This window comes from Lates calcarifer, linkage group LG5, assembly GCF_001640805.2.
Source record: "Lates calcarifer isolate ASB-BC8 linkage group LG5, TLL_Latcal_v3, whole genome shotgun sequence".
NCBI lineage: Eukaryota > Metazoa > Chordata > Actinopteri > Centropomidae > Lates > Lates calcarifer.
In genome coordinates this window covers 4,279,852-4,303,734 of record NC_066837.1, presented here as the reverse complement: position 1 = coordinate 4,303,734, position 23,883 = coordinate 4,279,852, and the positions used below count along the sequence as shown (strand labels likewise).

The 23,883-nt window shown below is 39.9% G+C and overlaps 2 protein-coding genes across 4 annotated transcripts in view; one reads left to right on the top strand and one right to left on the bottom strand.

Annotated features, from left to right (window-relative positions):
- The window catches only part of pvalb7 (parvalbumin 7), a 34,876-nt gene extending 20,423 nt beyond the window's left edge, over positions 1–14,453 (bottom strand). The window contains exon 1 of one of the 2 annotated variants that reach the window (XM_018682432.2): positions 14,320–14,453. The gene's annotated coding sequence lies outside the window, so the exon portion shown is untranslated. The remainder of the gene's footprint in view (positions 1–14,319) is intronic. The other variant, XM_018682433.2, reaches the window with a different exon arrangement.
- ncf4 (neutrophil cytosolic factor 4) overlaps positions 1–22,956 on the top strand; it is a 28,376-nt gene extending 5,420 nt beyond the window's left edge. Inside the window, exons 4-10 of one of the 2 annotated variants that reach the window (XM_018682429.2) lie at positions 2,277–2,347; positions 3,082–3,209; positions 6,315–6,369; positions 14,436–14,534; positions 17,754–17,905; positions 18,945–19,010; positions 21,554–22,956. In XM_018682429.2, the coding sequence (XP_018537945.1) occupies positions 2,277–2,347; positions 3,082–3,209; positions 6,315–6,369; positions 14,436–14,534; positions 17,754–17,905; positions 18,945–19,010; positions 21,554–21,761 (779 nt within the window). In that variant the 3' untranslated portion in view covers positions 21,762–22,956. Of the gene's footprint in view, positions 1–2,276; positions 2,348–3,081; positions 3,210–6,314; positions 6,370–14,435; positions 14,535–16,234; positions 16,300–17,327; positions 17,664–17,753; positions 17,906–18,944; positions 19,011–21,553 lie in introns of those variants that run through there. The other variant, XM_018682430.2, reaches the window with a different exon arrangement.
- The last annotated feature ends 927 nt before the right edge of the window (positions 22,957–23,883 follow it).

The following is a 23,883-nucleotide window of genomic DNA, read 5'->3' as shown; positions in this document are numbered from 1 at the left end:
TTTAAGGACGTGCATGTACACCAAAGTATTGGACAAAGTCAAATGTATAACTGGAAGTGAAAGTAAAACCCAACTCCCCGCATGAACTCCCTAGCTGGGATTCATTAACCCCACACTAGGAACCAGTGGACAGTGTGACTGATCTTGTGTGCTCTAGAGTTACATTTTCAAAGTAGCCTCATCTGTCTCATCTTCGTGGTGCACCTGTGGTGTTTGTTATGGCTGGAGCTTTGCCAGAGCTGGATTTGATCTGATCCATTAAAACAAGGCCTCTGCTGTTCTCTGATCTCTTTACTCTTTTCTCTGCTCCTGTCTGTCCTGCCCTAAGTGTCTCCTCTTCCCTTTGATGTTTACTGTATTTGTTGGGAGCCAGGCAGGGGGTAAAGGTACAAATGATTCTTATTCTTGGCATTTGCTTTAACCTGCTTAAAGTACTGGCAGAGTGAGGGGTTTGCCACTTAGATTGTGTGTCCCAGCCTTAGCAATCACAGAATATTTTAGACATATAGTCAAGCATCAGAGCCTTTATTGTGAAAATTTAAACATAAATTCTTCATTGGATGTAAGGCTGTATTTCTCATTGTCACTTGCTATATTGGGAAAGTTCTACTTTTCTACAAACTCTGATTTAGCAGCTGCCACTGAGGAGTCTGCTGGATAATATTAGATGTGATGGGTTTAATTGCAGTGCCAGATCTCATCAGGATGGAAAGGGAATAAGAAAGACAGGGGGGAGAGGAGGGAGACAGAGGGGAGGATGGGTGATGGGTAGGAGCAAAGAAAAAAAAAGGAAAAGAATATAGGTCTGTTTGGTCAGATTGAAGCAGTTTTGATGAAGAATTACATGATGGAGATTTTTTGTTTTTATTTCTCAATGCCCTTTGGTTTCAATTCTCTTTATGTTATCTGATTGTATCTTAAATTAATATTTTGTGTCACATGAATATTGTCTGGGCCAAAGTAATCACATTGTAAATCAGAAATAGAAAGTATAATGTGATAGATTCAAGGTCAAAAGAGCATTTACTCAGTGAGCCCCCAGGATAAGAAGAGAGGTGAGTGAATGATTCATTGGTAAGTGAGTAAATGAGTGAATTTGTGTCTGTGAGTGATTGAGTGAGTTATTGAGCTCAAGAGTGAATGAGATGAGAGAAATTGAGAGAAGAGAGAGGGCTGAATATTGTGGCAGAGGGTCATTAAGACTGTGCTAAATCTGATTTAACAGCAGTGTTAGATGGATTGGATGAATTGTTGAGGGGCCTGATTTAGAGCTTTAGGAGTCTGTGCTGTGCCTCATAATTTTTGACTGGACTTTGTTGAGGTTGAAGGGTAATATGTTTCAAGAAAGAGGTGTTTTCTGAAGGTGTATTTGTTTAGCTGGGCACAAAATAAATGCAATTTCAACTTAAAATATGACAATAATGACACATAGTGGTGTGATATTATGTTTTGTAGAAATAGTCACACCAAGTGATCTAACATCAGGACCAGATGCATGAATGTGTAGATGCAACACTACAAGTTTGTGTATGCACACATACTGTTTTCATCAGTGCACATAGGCACAAGCTACTCCCTCATCAGTTCTTTGCATAATAATATATCCATCTACTCTGAAAGGCACTCAATGAAAAATAGTGAGATTTAATTTCTTCAATCCATTAAACACCAGCCAAAATATAAAAATATCTAAACTGTATTGGTGCATCAGATTATGTATAATTTGAGATAAATGTCATTACAAACACTTATACTTTAAGTTTGTCACAGACAGTGCACCAAGTCTGTGAGTTGCAAAGTGCTTTACAATATAAGCCATAGTGGAAAGGATGTTAACATGGGGAAATGACACAAACAACGAAAGCAGAATAAATAAAAAGAGTTGCCACATTGATCTGCTTCTTTGTGCATTACAACCACAGACTCTGAATAGTATATGACTGTACTGCACTGCCTTCATGCGTGTGTGTCCTTATTTCGAAATTTCTTTGGTGTGTAGGCTGCATAAACTTATTTGCAGTCAGTGAAACTAACTAGCAGTTTATTTTCTATTTCCATTTTATCTTGACACACTAAGTTTGCTCCAGAGAAACATCTGTTCCCCTGGTCCTAAGCGCAGTGTGTGCGATGTATTCACATGTTTGTCTTCCATAAATACCAGTTTATATGTGGGAAATGGTGTAGGCTTTCATTATAGATCTGACCCTTGCTCTAAAACTCATTATTGACTCAGTGATTTTATTACTTCACTTTCCTGTGAACATATTTCTCTTTAGGAAAAGTCTACATTGGCAACAAGCAGGAGATTGCAGAGAGCAGAATCCCTGAACTCAACACGTACATGAAGGTAATGACATTTAATTTCAAGCACAGTGCAGTCTTTAATTTTGTACAAAGGAAAGAATTGTTGGCATGCTTGGTATCTTGTGCAGTGTGCAGCGCAGTAGCCTACAACTTAGTGGGCTGAATGATGCTGTAGGTGGATAAGCACTGACTCGGATATTTCAGCAGTAGTTTGCCGATCGAGCTCAACATGTAGGCGTTGCTCCTCTCTTCTCTTTGCTCTGCCCTGTGCCCACATCACGTCTGACTGACTGTAGTTGTGGGACTTTTGACATGTTTCAGTGTTGCTCCATCGCTAAAAACACAATCAGGTTCTCTTTCTCCCACTCACTCACTTCTCTTTTCTGCTTTACTCTTTTTTCCCGCAACCTACATGGTTCTCACTTGGCCACACTCTCTCGCCTTCGCTCGCCTTGCACTTGTAATCTTTCTCGCTTCATCTCCTCTCTTTTCATACACTCCTTCCACCCATCTCGCTCAAATCTCCCACCACCCTACTTCTCCTTCTCCTCTTCCATCAAACTCCTACTCTCCTTACACCCCTCTCTCCAGCTACCTCTCTAACCATCCACCCTCCTTTTCCATTTCTCCTCCATCTCCACTTTTCTTACACATCTTCACTTCATCTATATCTTTCATCCCATCCTTTTCTTACTCTATCCCTCCCTTCCTTTCTTGTGATCCAACCCCTCTCCATCTCCTTTGCCTCATTCTCCCTCTCTCTCTTTTCGCTCCCAGAGGTTGCTGGGTTTTCCAGCATGGTTCCTGCTCGACGAGGCTATCAGGATGTTTTTCTACCAGACTGAGCAGGACAGCCAGCACCAACCACGAGCTCTCAGGCGTCTCCGCCCGCCTACCCGCAAAGTGTAAGCCCCCCCTGCACACCCAGCTCACAAGCACTGGACAAGACTGACGAGCAGTAATGCTTCGTAATAAGAGTACAAATCCCTAAATTGTGCACAATGACAGATGCCATCCAGCTTACATGCATGTGAGACCCCTTGATAGCTAATGTGTGTGTGTGTGTGTGTGTGTGTGTGTTTCTTTTTTAAAGATCATACTCCAATTATACAAAGTGTTTGAGGGTGCAAAGGTGTGTGCCTTGGTGAATTGGGTTTCAAGCTGAAGCACCTTCGATTAATGAAAAAAGGGCTTGTTTATGCCACTCATTGATTTGCATATTTATTTGTGAATAATAAATCATGTGGGGTCTTAGTAAAAGCAAAGGCCCTCAAAATTATCAAATATCAGTGGCATTTTGATCACCAAGATGGGAAACTGTCTCCTTTTATTGTTTTAAAGTTACTCTAATTAGTATCAATTTTGTGGAATTAGGCTTTTTGGAGCAGTTTTTCTCCTAAATAATTATGTTTTCATGTTAAAGTAGTTGGGGTAGATGGGATCCAAGGCCATCTAACACTGCTGCTGTTTGGTGAATGTGAAGGGTTAGATGGATGATTACAAAATTACAAAATTCATTAAAGCAAATTAGTGAAGCACTAAAATACCACATAAGTACACAAATATCCACCTATTAGCAGCTGTTTATTTACATCTGCTAACACATTAACGGTGTTGACAGTGAATTCTGTTCAGCTTTAACCTGGCTTTGATCAATCATTGATCACTGGCTCATAAATTACTGTAATTTTATGATGCAGATAATCATGCATGTTAATTTCTTCTTGCCTCCGTGCCCTAATAAGTTCCTGACTGTCAATCATGACCCTTAAACTTACATCCTACTGGAAGCTTAGAGGGAAAAAAAGAAGACTCAGGCAAGCTTTCATCCATGGAATTTTTATTACAGAGCTTTCCATCTAGATAGTGCTATTAGCTCTGTATACTGAATAACAGAGGTTGTGTAGACAGGAAAGTCAGTTAAACAGAATAAACTGAATTGAAGTAAGTACACAAACTTGATATCACAGTTTAAGTGTTTGGAGGTGTACTTCTGATGGTACAGTCAAGTTGTGTGTTTACGCAGCATCTGATGTTGAAGTATTAAAATAACACAATTTACATAAGCAGGGATTAGTGTTAGTGTCAATTCTAGCAAAAGATCAGTCTTCAATCAATGTGAGCTCAGGGTTGTCTTAAATACTGCTTTTTGCTCTGGAGAAAGCATTTACTTTCTCTTAAAGAGAACATTATTTGACATCTAGCTTACACCCATATCCAAACTGACTTAGAGTGAAGTGCTGGATGTTGGCATTTGTCTCAAGAGCACTTTGACAGGAAGATTTTGACGGACAAATGAGCTGTCGAAACACCTGAATATCTGGTTATCAGGCATTATCTTCAAACACAAGGACAATGAGATATGTTTAAACAATATTTATTATCCCCCTTAAAAGGTGTTTGATTGGTTATATAATAGAGACCTTGACAGAAGTAGTGTTCTGTCTGAACAAAGCTAATGCTTTATTGTTTAAAATTCATCATATTTAAGAGGCTTTTAAAGTTGTTTAATGCTGTTCTGAGGGGTCGATGAGCTCACGGCTTGTGGCTGGTGAGACACTTTCATCGAGTGTTTGATGCTTGGGTTTTTAGCAAATGGTTATACAGTTAGATTATATTTGGAAAAGGCTCTGCTCTTTGAGGAGGAAATGAGATTCTACTGGGAAAACTAATCCCAACCAAACAAACCCATACAGTTTCTGAACATTAGATCTATGAAGAGCACCAAATACCAAAAGCTTAGCTCGTGAGGAGAAGGTTTGGGTGGGGGAAGGTCCTGCTGCAGCAGACTGTGTTGGTATGGAGGTTTCTAATGGTCGTAAATCTGCACAAATATAATTGGACATTATTAGTCAGCTGATAACCAAACAGCCAGTGAATGAGCCACTGCCAGTCATTAACAAAGCAGCTGATTCTGATCAGGAAATGCAAGTTACCTTGACTAAGTCTTTCCATCAGAGCAAGTGACATATTTTATATATTTTCTAAGAAAAACGTTTGAAAAAGTTTATATGTTAAAAAATGTTTATGGTTTATGTTTTAATACCATCAAACCACATGCTTGATGAATGAGAGCAGAGAGTACTGCAGCTAATGTGATGGTAAAGCCAGGACCTAAAATACAGAACACCCTCTAACCCAGTAACAGGTGATACAGCTGTGCAACAAGCCCTAAATATTTTATGTCAAATCAAAACAAGGCTGTCCTGAGTTATGATGTCCCACTTGGCAAAGAAGTGCTGCCTCGACTCTCCCTGTCCTATCCTCACACCTCTCCATCACATCATGAAGGGATGGAGCTAAGTAGCGAGGAAGCAATGGAGGCGAGGATACATAAATGTGGCACTGAGAAAAATCCACAGAGACTTTTTACCCTTTTTTATGGGTCTACTTCCTCATTCATAACGGCCATTCAAGCCTCTGATTGGCCCATTTCCCTGTGGTCAGATTACACCAGTAAGAGATGTGGTAAAGGGGGACTCTCTCAACAGGAAATTATGCAAAGGTAGACTCTCATTACTTCCTCTGCTTTTGCATCTGACCTGACTTTATTTATATGGGCATATGATTGGATTGTGTTTGAACATTACAAGGAACTGTGACGTTTCCTCTTTCAAATGTTGCTACATATTTGATTCTCTTATTGTCCTAGAAACCAGCTGCATTTTGTGTTCATTCATATACAATTTAAGTGTTTATGTTGTGGTGGCAACATAATTATCTTCAGAGATGGCGGGTATACAAAGTGCACGACCAACACACCAGAGACTGGTGTTTACATCCACAGTCTATGGTTTGGTTTAGGCAACAAAAGCACAGACTAACACCATACGCAGATTAGGTCTGACAGAAGTTGTAATTTGAGGACAAACTAAAGCCATTAAAAAGCCTTAAACTGTCCAGTTTATGTCACTTCAGGGGATAATGCATCCTGTTAATGATACACCTGCAGACAATGTTCACTGTTCATTGTATGAATCATCTTGTCCCTGTCTCTGTTTGTCTTTTAGGAAGGCGGAGACAGTCAAACCAAAGATGGACCTCTTCTCCTCCCCCAGGGCAGAGGTATGTGTAGTTACATTTTTTTGTTGTTGTTGCTTTGGTTACAATCTCCACGACTACCCACAGAGTAACAACTTCTTACTCAAACGACCACGCAGAATGCACTGCATCACCCCGAGAAATACCATATGATCCTGTCAGCACCCTTAGCGTGACTGTATCTCATGACACACACAAATACACATATATAACTTTACACTGTCCCACCCACAACATTGCATTACTTTATGAGAGTCACAAACAGGGCGTGTGTAAAAACACACACTAAAAAACTAAGAATATACACAAACATATTGACTGATGTGACAAATCAATAAGGATGGCTTCATTCATCAAATGTTATGCCACACTTTTTCACCTCCCTCTTGCCTGTGACTCCGTTGACCTCATCAATAGTTCCCGCCTCGCTTCACTTCCTTTTTTAATTTCTTTATCCATCTCTCCTTGCGTATTAGCCTCCGTCTCCCTCCTTGCTTTCTCTCCTCCCCCACTCTTCTCCTCCCTTCCCCACCCCTCCCCTTAAACAACCCTTAAGTTTGTCCTTGTTTCCCTTTCCTCTTCCCTCCGTCTGCCTCTTTCCAAGGTTGTGACCATCTCTCATCCCTCTCTCCCCCCCTCCTCTTCTTCTCCTCCACATCCTCTCATTTTTATTCCGTACACACCCTCCAATCTGACGCCAGAAAAAAGAGGAAAAAAGGGAAGAGTTTGTATTCTGCAGTCATCTTAGAAGGTGTGTGTTTGTGAGGTTTTGTAGCTGGTTTGCTTCAGGACCAGGTGTGCAGGAGGGGGAATACAGTTAGGTCAGGGGTTGAAGTGGTAATGACCTGCCAATTAAACCCTCTAAGGAGGTGAAAAAGGCTTCTCCTTAACCTCAGCCCCAAAGCTTAAACTTTCAGCCAGACTGCTGAAGAAGCGAGTAGCAGCCAAGATGTCCTCACTCTTAAGGTCTGTAACTCAAATTGGTCCTCTCAAAGATAGAAGTGCAAGAACACATCCATCATAAAAGTCTATTTTTAAAATAAATCAATAGCGCCTTGTAGTGACTGTGTGTAATAATGTTTGTGTGGGAGTAATCATGTTGATAGTACAGTCTGACTGATGAAGACAGCCACTCTAGCACTGTGAGTTTCTATTTGTCTGAACTGTAGTGTGCACAAAATGTGTTTAGTTTTGTGTATCATTTGTGTGTGTTGCAAAACTAATTTTAATTTAGTCTGTAAAGTTTTTTTTTTTAACATAGCGGATGGTGCCCACACATTGAATTGATGCCTCCAGAAAGATTAATTTAGTACAGAAAAGGTGCTACAATATTACATCTTCATCAGGTTTACTTTACTCTGTAGTATGTAACCAAGAAGGTCCATTTACATTATGTTCACATGATTCAGCCTTAGTTTGGGTCCCAGATCGAGGCCCAGCTCAAAATGTTACTTCAGTTACTTCAAAATGGACAGATAGAGTTTTTGCCATCTTGCCCTCGCTAATGAGACAGTATTGGGGTGTGAGTACACTATGTTGCAGCTAAAAAAAAATCTGACTGCAGTGAGAATTATTCTTGACTCTAATGCAGTTTTCTTCCTTACTCTTTTTCATTTCTTAAAAAATGGTTAAAACAAGTGTATTTCTGTTGGAGAATGGTTGAAATATTAATACAAGAGCTTCAGCAATTAGCCAATTAATCAATTAATCGATAGACTGAAAATGAATTGGCTACTATTTTGTTAATTGGTTGGCCAAAAGATTCAGTTATATGAGAAACGACTTTATGAACTGGAAATTTTTTGCAGTGTGAGTGTTTGTGTGTGTGTGATGCACCTTTGCTCAGTTTTGTAAGTGGCTGTGTCTACGGTGAGTACAAGCTGTAATATGAGTACATGTCTGCAGGTGATGTGTGTGTGTGTGTGTGCGTGTGTTTCTACAGCTATTGAACTATGTGTGCTTTATCCCCTTGCGAAAGTGTTTAACTTTTCCTAACCTTGCACTACACAGAAAACAGTGCAGAAAGTTACACACAAACACAATGTATTGCTCACTATACACTCCAGTGGTCTTTTATTGCCAAAGTAAGAGCAACAACTCCATTTTACTCTGTCCTCTCTCTCTCTGCCTCCCTTCTCTCCCACACAGAAGTAAAACATTGGTGTACTCTACTCACGAAGCTGCCAGCCTACTCAACATTTATTTTAGCTCTTTCTCTCTCTCTTTCTCTCTGGGAAAAAAATTAGTGCTCCTCTGTGTGTTTATGTGTGTTTGTGTATATCCTGCTGTGTGTTTTTTCAGCATGGGGAAGTGGCTGTTAAACTCCATCCAAACAATGATCAATGGCTGGTCTGAGCCTGATGGATAAGAAGAGAGCGCAGGCATTTGTCACAGTAGAGCTGGTGCAAGCGTTAGCGTTTACGCTACAACACTTCATTCCACTCCACTTAGTATTAGCTCAGGCTTAGCTCCACACAGTGTGATGAGTAATTGTTGGCTGTGGCGCTATGAGCTTCAAACAAGGTCAATGGGACAGGCTGCTCTTGGTTAACATGAGCTTTTAACAATGCACAAGCTTAAGTGTAGTTTGTCTGGAGGGAAAGACAAAGAAGCAGGAACTGATAAAGGAGAGAAAAGAGGGAGACTATGTTGGAGAGGTGAAAAGATAGAGTGCAAAAACACAAGACAAAAACCCATAAAATTAGAAAATTGAAAATCAAGCAGGTCCTAATCGACTGAGGCTAAGCTCTTTTTCTTTTGCAGTGAGAGCCATTAAAGCAGAAATTAGATCCTATTTTAGATAAAGACCTACCCGAGAAAAAAAAAGCTGACATGCAGGTACGCTTAGCGCTTCTCCTCACCAGGAAGAAATATGACCATACACTTCAGACGTTCTCTTCTACCTGTATTATTAACTGAAATTGTGCAGTAGAAGGTTCATTGGTGCATATGGATGTGAGCCATTGTGATGGAATTCAGCTGGGTTAATACTGGAGGTTTGAAGAACATTTGAGACCAGTAGTATCTTGGCATTGATTTTTACCAGTGGTTATCTTTACACATAGTGTATGAACAGTGAATATAAAGCATATGGTCATGAAATTGATATATCAGGAGGTTACATGAGTCCTGATTTGTTTGTTTCTTTCCGTATACTACATTTACACAGACTCCACTACTCAACTAAATCAAAAGACTTTAACAAAACAAAAAAACATAGAGAATTGTCCTCTAACTCTGCACCTCTGTATAGCTTTGTAGCCTCCTTTAGCCCACTGTTTTGGTCTCACAGCACATTTATTATATGGCTCATTCTCATTACTCTCATCAGACCTGTTTCCAGCAGCAGACAAGTGTTTTCAGCTGAACCCATTAAACCCACTCCACGCTACCTGCCCAGCACCAAGCAGCAGACAGACACATTTAGCAGGTACCTAGTTGAAAAAGTGGAGCATCTAGTAAGTTAAAAGCCAGATATTTTCCGCAGGAATTAGTGGAGAGCAAAAAAATGAGACCTAAATTTGTCAGGAAGCTTCTTTTTTCCCAAACGGAAGGTACAGTAAAGTCGCTCCTCGTCTGTTGGATGAGTAAAAAGGCAACTGTTTGCTAACATGTTAGCAGTGAGTGACCTGCACAGATGTATATAGATATATGTGCACAACCTCTGCAACCAGTCTTATATACATATACATGCATATCCTCCCATGATCCCTCATTCCAGGCCCTCTAGGAAGTGGGCCATCTTCTTAAAAAAATACACTTTCATTAAACGTCAGGGAGAGAGAGAGAGAAAAAAAAAAAACTCAATTCTCATCTCCTCCTCCCTATCGCCAGACTAACGAGCTGAAGGTTTAACAAGCTCATTAAGGCGGGGTCGGTGCGAGTCTAATTGTACCAGATGATTGCTCCTGTGGCTGGATGAACCCAAGGGTTGTGTGGCTACATTTAGAGACAGGCTTTTCATTGGGCACCCGAGGTACACCAACACCGAATTCCTGCCCTGGATAAACTACAGTCTAAATATATACAGTGAGAGGAGACAGAACAATCTTATTTTTTTGCTTTGCATGGGTGGTCAGGTTACAGAAAAGTAATTAAGGAGGCTATTGCATTTCATACATTACTGATGACAGATTTGTAAGGATGATACTGTGGCTGCATTGCGTTATGGTCTGTTGATACTGCTGGGGGTAGAAAATTGGTGCCTGCTATTTCTGTGATAGATTTCATCCTGCATGATTGTTGAGTAATGTTGCAACGGTGAATCAAAGAATCAAGCTCTTTCCCTTTGATTTATATTGCAGTAGAGGTGTTAAAGAATTGCATTGTTTGTTATTATGTTTCACAGTAACAGATCTTGACATCTTGCCATATTGTAATTCCAGAGCTTTGTAGTCAGCATTAAAATTTGGATGTTGTTCTCAAATATCAAGGAGCTAGCCAGCAACCTACAGCCACATCCATTAGAAATAGAACAGAAAATGAGTCGATAGAGCTTTACTGGTTGTTTTAAGTCTCCTTATAGAACCAACGACTCTTGAATCAGCATCTTTCTTTGACTGTCATGACTAACGTTAATAGCTCACTGATATACATCCTGGTTTTAAATTTCCCCCTCTCCACTGTTTACACCTTTTCAGTCATCTTGAAGTAAAGTTATCTTTGCTAGCCAGGTGCTGAAAAACAGTAGTGAGAACTGAGTTGTTGTAGTTTACTCATCAAGTCAACTTATTTTATATTTTATTAGTTGGCTAAACCATTAGTAGAGACAGAGACAAAAAAAAAAAATGGATGGAAAAAAAAATTGGATGAAAGAAACAGGCTGCAGTAGAGACAAAGAGAAAACGACAAGTAAAAGTAAAGCGATAAAGAGGTGGAACAATGATGGTGAGGAGATGGAGAGAGAGAGGGGGAGAGATGAAAGGAGGTGTAGAAAGAGGGGGGAATTGCTTTGTCACATCATATTTGGTGTTTGTGTTGGAGATAGTAGCTTATCGCCTCCAACACATTTTCACATCATCTATAAATTACAGCCAGCGGCGGGTCAACACTATAATAAAACAGCGTCTGGAATAATGCATTAAAAATAGCAGCCTTGATTTCAAAGAGTGTGTGTGTGTGTGTGTGTGTGTGTGTGTGTGTGTGTGTCCTCAGGGTCAGGGTAATCTCAATGGATTGTTAATCCAGCCAGCTCCCTCACTCCCCAGCTTCATTAATCTGACACCAGCCTCTGTCTCATTTTCTTTGGACACACATATACACATAAACTCTCTCTCACACACATGTACACACACACGCTCAGTCATTCATTTGCACATGGACACATGCTTGACCATATACTTGAAGATGTAATCCTTCACATTTGAACACGTCAAACCCAGTTTCTGATCCCGTCTGTCTGGAGCATTCTTTCAGCCATAGCCATTAAATTTATTTCCGTTCAGTAATTGTCTCATTATCTAGTATTTTAAATTGTTAATGGCTGAGTCTGCCTTTCCCATACAGGATTCAAATTGTGTACTCATGCAGAAAGAAAAGGATGCATGCAGGTAGTGGATGTGATGTGTTTTCTGTGGTGTGGTTGATACACACCTGTATTATTCAAGCACACTTGCTGTTACCATGACAGATCTGAAACCTGATTTAACTGATTTTTTTAAAAAAAAATTTTGGTCACCTGGGGCAACACAACAAGCTGTAAACACAACACTGACATATTATTAAGTTGTTATTGTCATCATGTTGGCATGCTAGCAATTTACATATCCAGAAGACATGGAGCAACATTAGCATTTTTAGAGGCCTTTCCATCTGGTAAATATGAGTTTTTGTGTTGAGAAGAGTTGCCTGCTGCTGCTGGAAAACAGATTGATGAGAGCATTGAGACTGAACCAAAACAGAAAACTCACTGCCTTTACGAAGGTACAGCAGTTCTTTTAGTTAAATGTTAACATCCAACAGATCATCAAAGAGATTAGAGTTCATCCTGAGGGACACATTAATTTGTTTACCACATTTCATGGCAATCCGTCCAATAGCTGCTAGAAAAGTCACAAAGTTCAATCTCTTGGTAGCACTAGAGGAAAAGTCAGGGTATAACCAAAGTCAGCAGGAATCATCTTCTGGGGACCATTAATGTCTGTATGAAATTTCACAGCAATACATCCAATAGTTGTTAAGATATTTTAGTCTGGACCAAAGAGGTGGACTGACTGAGAGACAGACCAACATTGTCATCCGTAGAGCCGTTCTACTAACATGGCTAAAATATTGGTTGGTGCAGCTTTAAGAGTTGTAACTTCACATCATATCATCTATTCTCAGACCCATGGCACAAGAAAGTAGAGGTTTCTTTATGCTCATTCATTCACTCACTCACTCGTTGTCCAGTGGGGATTATCACACAGTCGCTCGCTGTGAAACAACAACGTAAAGACAGCAGTGATCCGTCAGCCCTCTGCAGCCCTGCACCTCTGTTTAACTTTCACTTTTCTTATGTCCTCCTCCTCTCCTTCCTCCTCTTCCTCCTCTTCCTCCCCCTCTTCTTCACCTCCCTCCCACTGCTTTAACCGCTCCTCGTTCTTTTTTTGGTATCGCTGTTCCACTCTAATGCTCCAACCCTCCCACTGTGGTTGTAATTCTCTACCTAACTTCTTAGTCCAATATAATTGCTCTTCTTTGATATTGACAACACAAACTTCCATGTGTGGGTGAATATCAGCAAGTGTGCACATATGTTTGCTTTTGGATCTTCATGTGTTATTGCACAGTATAAGTATTAGTACAGTGATATTATTGCCACTTATGTGCGTGTGTGTGTGATTGTGTGTGTGTGTCTGTAATAGGCTACTTTATCATCTGTCTGTTGGATGAGTGTCTCTGCAGAGGAGGAATAGGTTTAAAGCATTGGTAATGACTCTACTGAGCTCTACTTTAAATGCAAATTCAGCTCGGGCAGGCTTTTATTCCAGACGCACTGATGCTAACCAGGACGGCCGAGCATCCAACACCCCCAACACACACACACACACGCATACAGCGTCTCCTTAGGCTGTATCACTTTTGCAAACTGCTCGTACATGCATTTTACTTCATATCACACTCACTTTCTCTCACACACACTTACTTACATGCACAATTACTCAAGATAGCTCTGGCACATACGGCATATTGTATGTATGTATACACACACAGAAAGGTCACATGCTCATGACGCATTTAGATAATTACTTCACCATTTAAATCATTATGTGAACAATTAATGCACAATTTTTACTGGTTCCAGATTCTCGAAAAGTGAGGATTTACACCTTTTCTCTGTTTTATATCATAATCAATCAAATATCTTTGGATTTTTGACAGTTGGTCAGAAAAAAAGCACTGGACCTTGGATCATGGCAAATGTCACTTTTCTCAGACAATTCACGAAAACCAATTGGAAATGAAAATAATCATTAATTGCGGCTCTAACTCACATGCAAACACATGCACTTTCACACACCTACATGTATTCACTATCAAATTTACTTTTACACATTGCCATCAAGTACGGTGTCTGCTCCGCACAAACACACAGAACTATAGCTGCACAACTGAACACATGAAATTATCCTTCTCTAGCATCCCTTCTTCACCCATTATCTTTCTCTGTCTTTCTCTCTCACACACACAGGTTTTCTTACACTCCAAACTTCACTCCTTTTTGCATCAATGAGCTGTTTTGCTCAAAAATCTGTACTTCTTCAAGCTGAAAAAACACTCATGCTTCTCTTTCCCCATTTCCTCACTTTCTCTCTCCCACACTCATATACACACACACAGGTCTTACGCTTCAAACTTCACTTCATAGGTTATCTTTCTTGCCCATGAATCTTGACTTCATCTTTCTCTTTCTCTGTCTCTCTCTGTCTCTCTTTCTGTCACTTAAATAATCACATATTATTTTTCATTAGCAAAAAGTGTGTTAATTCTTACCTGTCCGCTCTCACCGTCACTTCTCTCTTTGTGTTGAGTGTGTCCGTATCTCTCCTCTCTTTCCTTTCTCTTCTCACTGACTTGTGTGTGTCTGTGTCTGTGCGTGTGTGTCCCAGGCGATATTTGACTTTCGCGGCAACGGCAAGGCGGAGTTGAACCTGAAGAGAGGAGAGGTGATCTTCCTGCTACGACGAGTCAATGCCGACTGGCTGGAGGTAAGAGCAGAGAGAAAACGAGAGTGGGAGAGGGAGGGAGGAGAGAAAGAGAGAGGGGGAGGAGGTAAGGAGGGAGGGAGGAAGGTAGAGAAGGAGGGAGGGAAAGAGTGGGAGAGTGTAAGGCAGTGAAAGATGGATGGAGAGTGAGAGGGAGGGATGGAGAGGATATAGAAGAGGTGGAGGGGGAGAGGAGAAGTAAGAGAAGAAAAGAGTAAAAATGGAAAAAGAGCAGGAAAGGTGGAGGGGAGGAATGAGATGAAAGAATGGAGGAGGACAGAGGAGAGTAATGGAAGAAAAGACAAGGAAATGGCAAGAAAAGAGGGAGGGAGGGAAAAAAAGATCTTAAAAAAAAAGATCTTATAACAGAAAGGGAGAAAGACGAGAGATGCAGAGATGAGAGAGTGAGATGGAGGGAAACAAAGATAAAAAGTAGGCGGACAAATTTTTGGAGACAGAATGAAAAGAGAAATTAAAGGAGAATGAGAAGAACGGACTGAGATTTTATTGCAACCATTTCCACAAAATGATGGCCAAAAGTATATGGACAAAGATCTTAAGGTCAGTTTATAGTTTCTGCATCTGTGTGGCAGCAGGGGTCTGCATGAGGTAAATCTCTCCATCTTCCCATGTCCTCAAGACACGGCACAGACTGTCCTCATCCTGCTCTGAATTCACAAAAGAATACTGTGCCCGTGGAACATATTTGCCGACATGTGTTCACACATTTCTGTATGCAAACACCTGCTATAGTGTATCAAATGCACATCCGTGGGTAGGTGCGTGTTTACACATACTTATGGGGTTACAAGAAAATTATTTTCCTAGTTTGATGTAGAGATGAACTGGTGATCTGTGCTCTTGTGGCTAAATTCCTGCAGAAAGGTTCCAAAATATTTTTTTTTTGCCTTGCCAAATGTACTGGCAAAGGAAATAGACAAAACACAAGTTCACAAGTTGCAGCAGTCAAAAAGTTAATTACAGAATATGATCAAACTTTAAAAAAAGGGATTTAAAAATAGTGTCATCCCCACATGGCAGCAGACCAGTACAGTGACCACAAAGTACCGTCACTGGTGTGATTGGAGGTGCCCTACTCTAGTTTCCTTTACAGGAACAATTACTTAATGAACAAAATGTCCTGATTACACACTGCACGTGTCACGTTTCAGTCGCTGCCATCCAAAAACGGGATGTGGAACATTTTAATTAGCTGCTCAACATAAAAATGCAACACTGGAACATTGGTGCCAGCAAATAGTTGTCATAGAAATTCTGCTTTGTCACAGAGTACTTAAAGAAAGGTCAGGAAACGTGTTTAATAAAAATGTGTGAGGTGTTGAGATAGAGTGTGAGAGAGAAGCCGGGAGTGGGAGAGAGGGAGAGAGGGAGAGGGAGAGAGGGAGAGAGAGACGAGGTGGAAGCTGATGTGGTGGGAGAGAGGGAGAGTGAGAATCAACACTGATGGAGGAGGAGGATGCACTTATCCTGCCCCTGGCTTTCTAGAGAGATCCTAAAAATCGTAACGGAAAAGACTGATAATCTATGTATTCTTATGCAACACTGCAAACACTATCTTGTTGTTCTTTTTTGGCAACTTTGCATCCACTCTAGTAGTTTTTTGCTGTTTTGTTTTTTGGGGTGGGTGAGGTTAATGCAACACTTAAAACTTGTGAAAAGTTGACTGAGTGCCTTTGATTTAGTCAGTGGACAGAGTGGCTGTGGGTGGAAAACGTGACAAATCCAACTGGCAGACTGGTGCATCAAGGTAAATGTTTCAAACACACCAAAGTAGAGAAACCTCAGTTTGTGGATTCCCAGAGAAAATGAGAAATACTTTGATCAGCAGCAGCTGCAAAGATGCCAGAGTGAAAGACTTCATCTGCAGTCGCTGCAGTTATGCTGCTCAGTGGCCATCAATAAAGAAAGTGATTGAAATGCAGATAAAGGTTCTACTTTAGTTTTCACCCATTGTGCCTTAAAAGGGAAATCCACTGCTTTTACATATCAGAGTAAAATAGCTCTTCAAAAGGTTTTGAGAAAATGACTAAATGGCATCACCCAACTGGAGTGATACTGAACAAACCACAAGTTTAAGAGGGCTTGGGTCATGGGGTTGTATGTTTTCTAGGCATTGAAAGTCTAAGTAAAAAATACATTATTAAGTTGCACCATTAATTTGTGTTTTGCAAGTCCCCCAACATTTATAGAAGAGAAATACTAAATTGCTGGAAGACTCTTTTAGCCTTGAATCTGATATTACTGTTTTTTAACACCACTTTCCTAACACACGAAGAAAAGATTTCTTCATGCCAATAATGACTGTGAGTTATTGGGCAGTGGTCAAAGAAAACAAAGGGAAAAGAAGCTTATTTGACATTTGTAAGCTGTAAATGCAGTAAAAAGGCAGAGAATAGGTACTTCCATCATCTTTTGACTTCCTTTCTTCACCTACAGAGGTACTTTAATTCCATAATGTGTATTATCAATGTGTCTGCTGTTCTTATGCACAAAGTAAGTGGTAATATACTCTATTATTCTGGTGTCCATTTGGCTTTTAATTTGACAACACATTGATTACAGCTCTGCTGAAACAAAAGCACTTTTCTCTCAATTGTTTCCCATTAATCCACTCCAAACATCACTGGCTCATTATCAAACTGATGCATTCTTTTCATTTGAAAAAATTATTATCAGAAATATTCTCCGGCCATTCATTCCCCCAAATCTTTTTGTGAGTTGCAGCGTGAGATACTTGTGCATTTGATAAATTCACTAAATCATTTGACAAAACAGGATGAATGTACAACATCTCTTGATGGACAGGATGCTCTTATCATTGGACTGTACCCAAATTATACCGGTAAGATGGGTGTCTTGTTCTGCTGTAAATGTGTGTTTGTGTTGGATGCTTTATGAAATAGTTTCTGCATGTGTTTATGACTTAACACACTCAGACACCTGGGGTGTTGTAAAAAGGCTGTATGGTTGTGTTGAGTGCTTGTAACATCAGCAGCATGTTATGAATAGACTAATTAGTCAGGAAAACTTGTCTCTAGCTGCACCTCCATGCTGTTTTCTTGTGTTTCTCTCTTTTAAATCATCAGCTCTTCTCATCGTCAGTGTCTTATCACTGCCTCCTATGGGACTCTAACCATTTATCCTCATTTATCCTCTTCTCTCATCACATTCTATCCTTCTCCTCTCTTGCTTTTTCCTCAGGGCACAGTGAACAATCAGACGGGTATTTTCCCAGAATCCTTTGTGAAGATCATAAAGCCCCTCCCGGAGAGTGACTCAGAGGGTGAAAGTGGAGGCCACACCTACAGCTGCCTGCACTGCTGCTTGCTCACCCCCTCTGGAGTAATCACCAGGTCTGTTTAGGAGGGTGACTGTGTGTGTGCTTTTGTATGTTTGTGTATGTATATACACGAAAATACTTTATTTTAATGAGTTAACAAAATTTACTTGAGAAACATTTTGTAATGTGTAAATTTGATATTCAGATTGATACGTCTGGCATTACGCTGAAATGGCCTTTACTCTATGGATAAGTGGAGTATTACAGACAAAGACAGGACTTCATGCTTAGGTTTTGGATCGCCATACTTCCAGTGTCCCCAACTGAACTTTCTACTGTGTGGACGTCATAAGCAACAGGACAGATTGTTGGGAAAATTAAGTGACAGGTAACTTAGGCTATCCACAAATGCACAGCCTCTCTTTAGGTGAATACACACCAGACTTCAGGATGAATATGAGTGACTGTACTTCAAGGCAGCTTAAAGATTTAGATTTCAAATTGAAGAAATCTGTAATAGTTTGTTTTCCCTCAAGTCCCCCCAAAAGTGTATCATTCCACCCCAGTTCAACTGTTGAAATGTGATTTTGGGAATGCGGTGCACAAAGCAGTTCTACTCTACTTTTTACCTTCACCAAGGACGTTATGTTTTCACCCATCTCTGTTTGTTTATTTGTTAAAAGGGTTACGCAAAATACTGAACTGATGTGCACCAAACTTGGTGGAAGGATCAGGCATGGACCACAGAAGAACTCATTAAATTTTTTTGTGGATCCAGAATTTTTTTTAATCACTTTCCTTGACATTGCGACAGAGGCTGTTTTTTGACATTTTGGCCTTGGCTGCAGTATATAGTCTACTGAGAACCACTCTTGTTAAATCATAATTGCCTTCATTCAGATGTGTTTTTTTGTATGTGCTGAAATCAAACTATAAACCTTTTATTGACTGTACTAGTTAAATCTCTTGTGACATATCCGGTAATTACACCTTTAGGGGTGAATGTTTTATTTGTTCGTCAACCTTTAAAATGACCTTGAACTCCCAATAGCTACACAGTTTCAGTTTTATAAAAAAGGCTTTAAGGAGATGATTATGTGTTCCTTTTTCAGAGATGTATGTGTGCAAGAGGCCCTCACCATCCAGCCAGCATACAAGGAGTTACTGTCTCGTATGAGGTAGGTCTATTCTTATGATCTAGATGTTACCTCAGAGTCAGACAGACACTTCTTTTCACTTATTTTGGCAGCTTAAGCTGACACAAAGGATTTGATGGACATTTAAAAGCATCTGCTTTGTGTCCTCATTTTATCGCATTTACACCCATGTGGGAAACGATGATTAGAAATGTGAGAATGATTTTTTTGAGTGTTAAGAGTGGACTGTTGTTTAGTTGTGGAGGGGGAAATGATTGTATGCAACCTCACACCTGTGAGTGAATTACAACACCTTCCAAAAAATGTGATAATGGAATACAAACCTGACATATTTGATGAAAGGGTGGAGTGAAGTCAGTGGAGCGTGTGGTTATTATACTGTTTTGGTATGTGAACCATCATATTTTTGCATCATAATCATATTAACACTCTTATATAAGCCTTACTTAAAATCTGGCTCTTTGTACCACAAAGGTAAATCAGTGAAAAATCACTAATTGCTGACAGCTAACCTTTAACCTCTGCTTTGTCAAGCATCTGTGAGGTGTGTCCAATCAACCTGTTTTATTAAAGCCATTTGATAAAACAAATCAACTAGATACGTGATTTAAATTGCTGTCTTTTAAAGTCTGAGCTTTTTGTTCCTAAGTCCATGCACAGTGGAACACATTTTCATATTTAGTGATTCTTCCTGAGATGTACTGATGAACTAAGGTGATCGGTGACCTTTGTGTATTTCGCTCCTTCTCTATTTTGTGTGTGAGGATGCAGTGAAATTCCAGAACAAACAGGGATGAGTAGAAGTTCATTAATTCACCCCCCTTCCCTGAGGGGCAGCGTATTTAACCATTGTGCACTGCAAACCTGCAAATTGCCAGTTGCCAATCATCACCGCTCGTCAGATTGGTTCCTCTGGGATCCGCGACTCCCCTCACCCTTCCCACTGCACCACCATCACCAGATGTATATGGTCATTACACTATCATATCTGTTCTTCTCTGTCTTTCTCTCTTTCGTTTTCCCCCTCCGTCTATCTCTCATTATCTGGTAATTTAGATAGGTGAGCGCTATGATGATTAGCCCTCCCCATTCATAATCAGTTCATTTCCGCCGCTTATCTACTCATTATTGTTTTTCGGTGTTCGGGCCTATTGTGCCCTGGAGTAGGATGGATGAGACCCTGGTCCTGAGTTTTAATATGGCTTAGCACTGATAAAGTGAAAGAGGGGGAATGAGGAGATCGGGGGAGGAGAGGGTGGTAGTGGTGGAGGAGGTATGAGGAGACAGTAAGCAGGAAAAGAGAAGAGAGAGGACGGCGTTGTGTAAAACAAGAAAGAGGAAGAATAAGAGAATCTGTGTAGAAACTGCAGATGTTGTTAACCTACGTGTATGTGAGTCTACAGTGGAATAAAACTGGTTTATTTGATCAACTGTCAGATATCATCACATCACATTAACGAATCATTAACACATTTTAACACATTTCAAAACACACTGTTACATTCTAGCATTTCATCACACTATCCATCAGCGTTGTATCAGCTGGCACAAGCAGAGAGGGAGACTCCATGCTGTCAGTAGCCCTGTCATAACCAAATTACACTACTCTTAAATTCAAGTGTGTATAGAATGTAAGAACATACATATGTATTTTGTTATCATATAGTTAAATGTTCATGACTGCCAAAAACAGATTTTTATATATTAATTCAGATAGCTCCAAGTGGAAGCAGAAGCCTTCTATAGTAAATGACACTTGTCCTTTCATTGCTCGTGGCAGGAAGTGACTGAATATTTCTGTGCTTGTCCTTCATCAGATGTAATTTTTCATCATGTTGTGCCTCTGGGAAGCCAATAGAAAACCTCATAAAACTGGGGCTGTGTCTCTATCTCTGTATTTTCTTTGTCTTGCTCGCTAATTTCTGGACACAAACATTAGAGTCTGTTTGTGCAAAATGTAGAATATAAAGAAGGTGGTGCAGTTATCAAACTTCCTACCTGCACTTATTACCCATTTCCTTTGAACCAGCACGTGTTTTCTTGGTGATAATTCTCATAGCAACATTTTAATTAAACTGTAATATATCAACAAAAGCCATGTGGGGGCAACCATTTCCTTTGGTGGAAATATGGTGGAGGACTTTTAAATTTTGTTTCAACATTAAAGTGCAACACCCATTTAATATAAAAGAAACATGTAAAAGCAGGTTTATTAGAGCAGTCTGAATAAAACACCCCATACAATAATAATTAGAATAATAATTAAAAAAACAAAACAAATTCTAGCAAAAGAAAGGCAAAATAAGAGAGGTGAAGAAACTTATGAATCATGAGCACTGTACATTAAAGTTGTGACTCTATATGTATTTATACCATGTAATGATTATTGAAGTTATAATTTTACACAAAACAATTTTGACCTCTTTTTATTTCCTCTCTGAACATTAAATATTTTGGAAATTCTTCAATCTTGGTTTGAGCGTTTTAGTTTAAAGTCTGACTGAGGTCTGAGGTTTAAACACCCACAGTCTAAAGTCCCTGTCTCCTGTCTGTGTTACTCTCAGAGATGTCTTCAAGGAGGACGACATCGCCCTGAACTACCGTGACCCCCAGGGCGACCTCATCCGCATCCTCGACGATGAGGACATCCAGCTGATGATCAAAGAGAGCAGAGGTCAGCTGGGGAAAGTTAAGAGACCTGTCAATCAGTTTCCGTGGGAGCTGCATGTGACCCTGGCCTCTGATCTTTCTGTTTACAACACAGAGGCATGAGAGAGAAGTACAGAGCTGAATTTAAGGGAAGTAGGGAATATATATATATAGCGTTCTTATATGAAAAAGATGAACTTAACCAAGTCAATAATGTTGGTGATGTTGCCTGTGGTTTGTCTTTTTCAGTCATTCACATTCATGTTAATGAATTCACTGCTGTGTCAGTGAGCGGCCGATACATTTCACTCAGTAATAAACTAATATAATAACATTTTGACATTTTTCATGCAAACTTGAGGCTAAATACTTAAACTTTTCTCTGTATAATAAAAATGTGTTTACATTTAGTGAGCTTAAAATGGGGAATAGATTTAAAAGCTCTTGGAATAACTAAATACAGTAAGTGAACCTTACCTTGAGAATATTTTCCGCAGGTATGAGAATTAATCTCCTCTCAAGATAATGAAAATGATGAACAGGCTTTTCTCCAAAGTTTCTCTACTTAAACTGCAGCAGCTGCTGCAACTTTGTCTCTTTTAGACAGAGGTCCCCCTATATTGCCATTAAGAAGACACCTCATTATGCGGCCTTTGCTTATTCACTCTGACGTGACGTGACGTGACGTGACGTGGGAGAAATTTTTAGAATTGGACCCTTAAATTGTAATGAAAAAGTGTGAAAAAGTTTTTGTATTCATTTTTGTGTGTGTTTCAAAAAGCACAACTGAATCCTCCATGGCTCCGTCTCACTCACACCGTGCATTCACATTTTGTCCATGTGTCTGCATTTCATTTACACCTGCCTCAGGAAATTCAGATATTGCCTTTGCTGGCAGGACAGTTTTTCCTCATCTTTAATGCAAAGTTATTCCCCTCATATCCCTTTTTAACAACCTCTCCCAGGCACTGTGGAAGTTATGCATCTTTAAAAGTTGCTTATCGCACCAGAGGTGACTGATACTCGCCCATGCTTAAGTGTAAACACCCTCATTCTATTGAGTATTCATGTGTGTGTTTTGTTCTTTTTTTAGGAGTAAACATTATTGGAAAAATGACAAATCCAGGAAGAAAATATGTTGTTGATTCTGTGATGGATTGAATTTGACAGCAAATTTACATCTTTTTATGCTTTTTCATACCGAGTGGAGATATTTTATTGGCAACTTATTCTAGACCACTGTCCAAAACAACAGTTATTTTGTAACAGCTAAAGCACAGTTAATTCTCTATCCTAAAATACAGATGGGATCCCTGGACACATGTTGGTGTAAATGGTGTTTTTTTTTCAGGTGTTAATGGGTTTTTTGGTGATGATCTGATCCTGTGAAGCACAGCACACTGCCCTACATGGCACTGACGTGGATGCACATCACTATAATTCACTCTCATGGAAATGTTATCTCTATGCTTTGTGCAAAAACTGAAAGATTGCTTTAATGTTTGTGGGCTGAAAGCATTAGAAACACAAAACCCTGATGTAAGCCACAGGCTCTGCACACACACATACACTTTTGTAAGGACACACACGTGAACACACATACATACACACTTTGATTTATCAAAGTGTAAATCACATCAGTATGGGGGGAATTGAATGGATAAAGGGGACGTGTCCTTGATAAACCAGTTTGTCTCTGTGATACCTGTATCTACATATTACTCTGTTTCCAGTTACATCGATTGGCTTTTTCACTTTTAAACAGCGAATTCAAATTTCAGTGATTGACAAGTGCAGTGACACTGGTTTGACATTGGCAGAGCTGGAGTGAAAACACAATGTGGTGCCACTAAAGCAGCCATGCCTAATGAACACAGTCACTTTTTATTGAATGCTTTCGGCTCATGAAGCTCTGTGATTGCTTTCAGTCACTGCTGTGCTCTTGTTGTGATAAAAGGCAGAGCCCACTGTCGCCGCTGCCATCACCATGGTCTTAACTTGCTGTCACGTTTTTCTCGTACATTTAGCTGATGATATAATCCAGGGCAACTTAACACTCAGTGAACAGGTGAGACTTTGGGTTGAGTTCAAGGACACTGCTTACTGATGGACAATGTGGCAGATCAGTTGTCATTCTGGGGTTTCATTAGAGGCAGAAACAATCTTCTAGAATTAAGCCTTAAAGGCAAATTCCATAATGTTTCTTAAAATTGAAATAGAATTATTAAATTGGTCTTTGTGACAG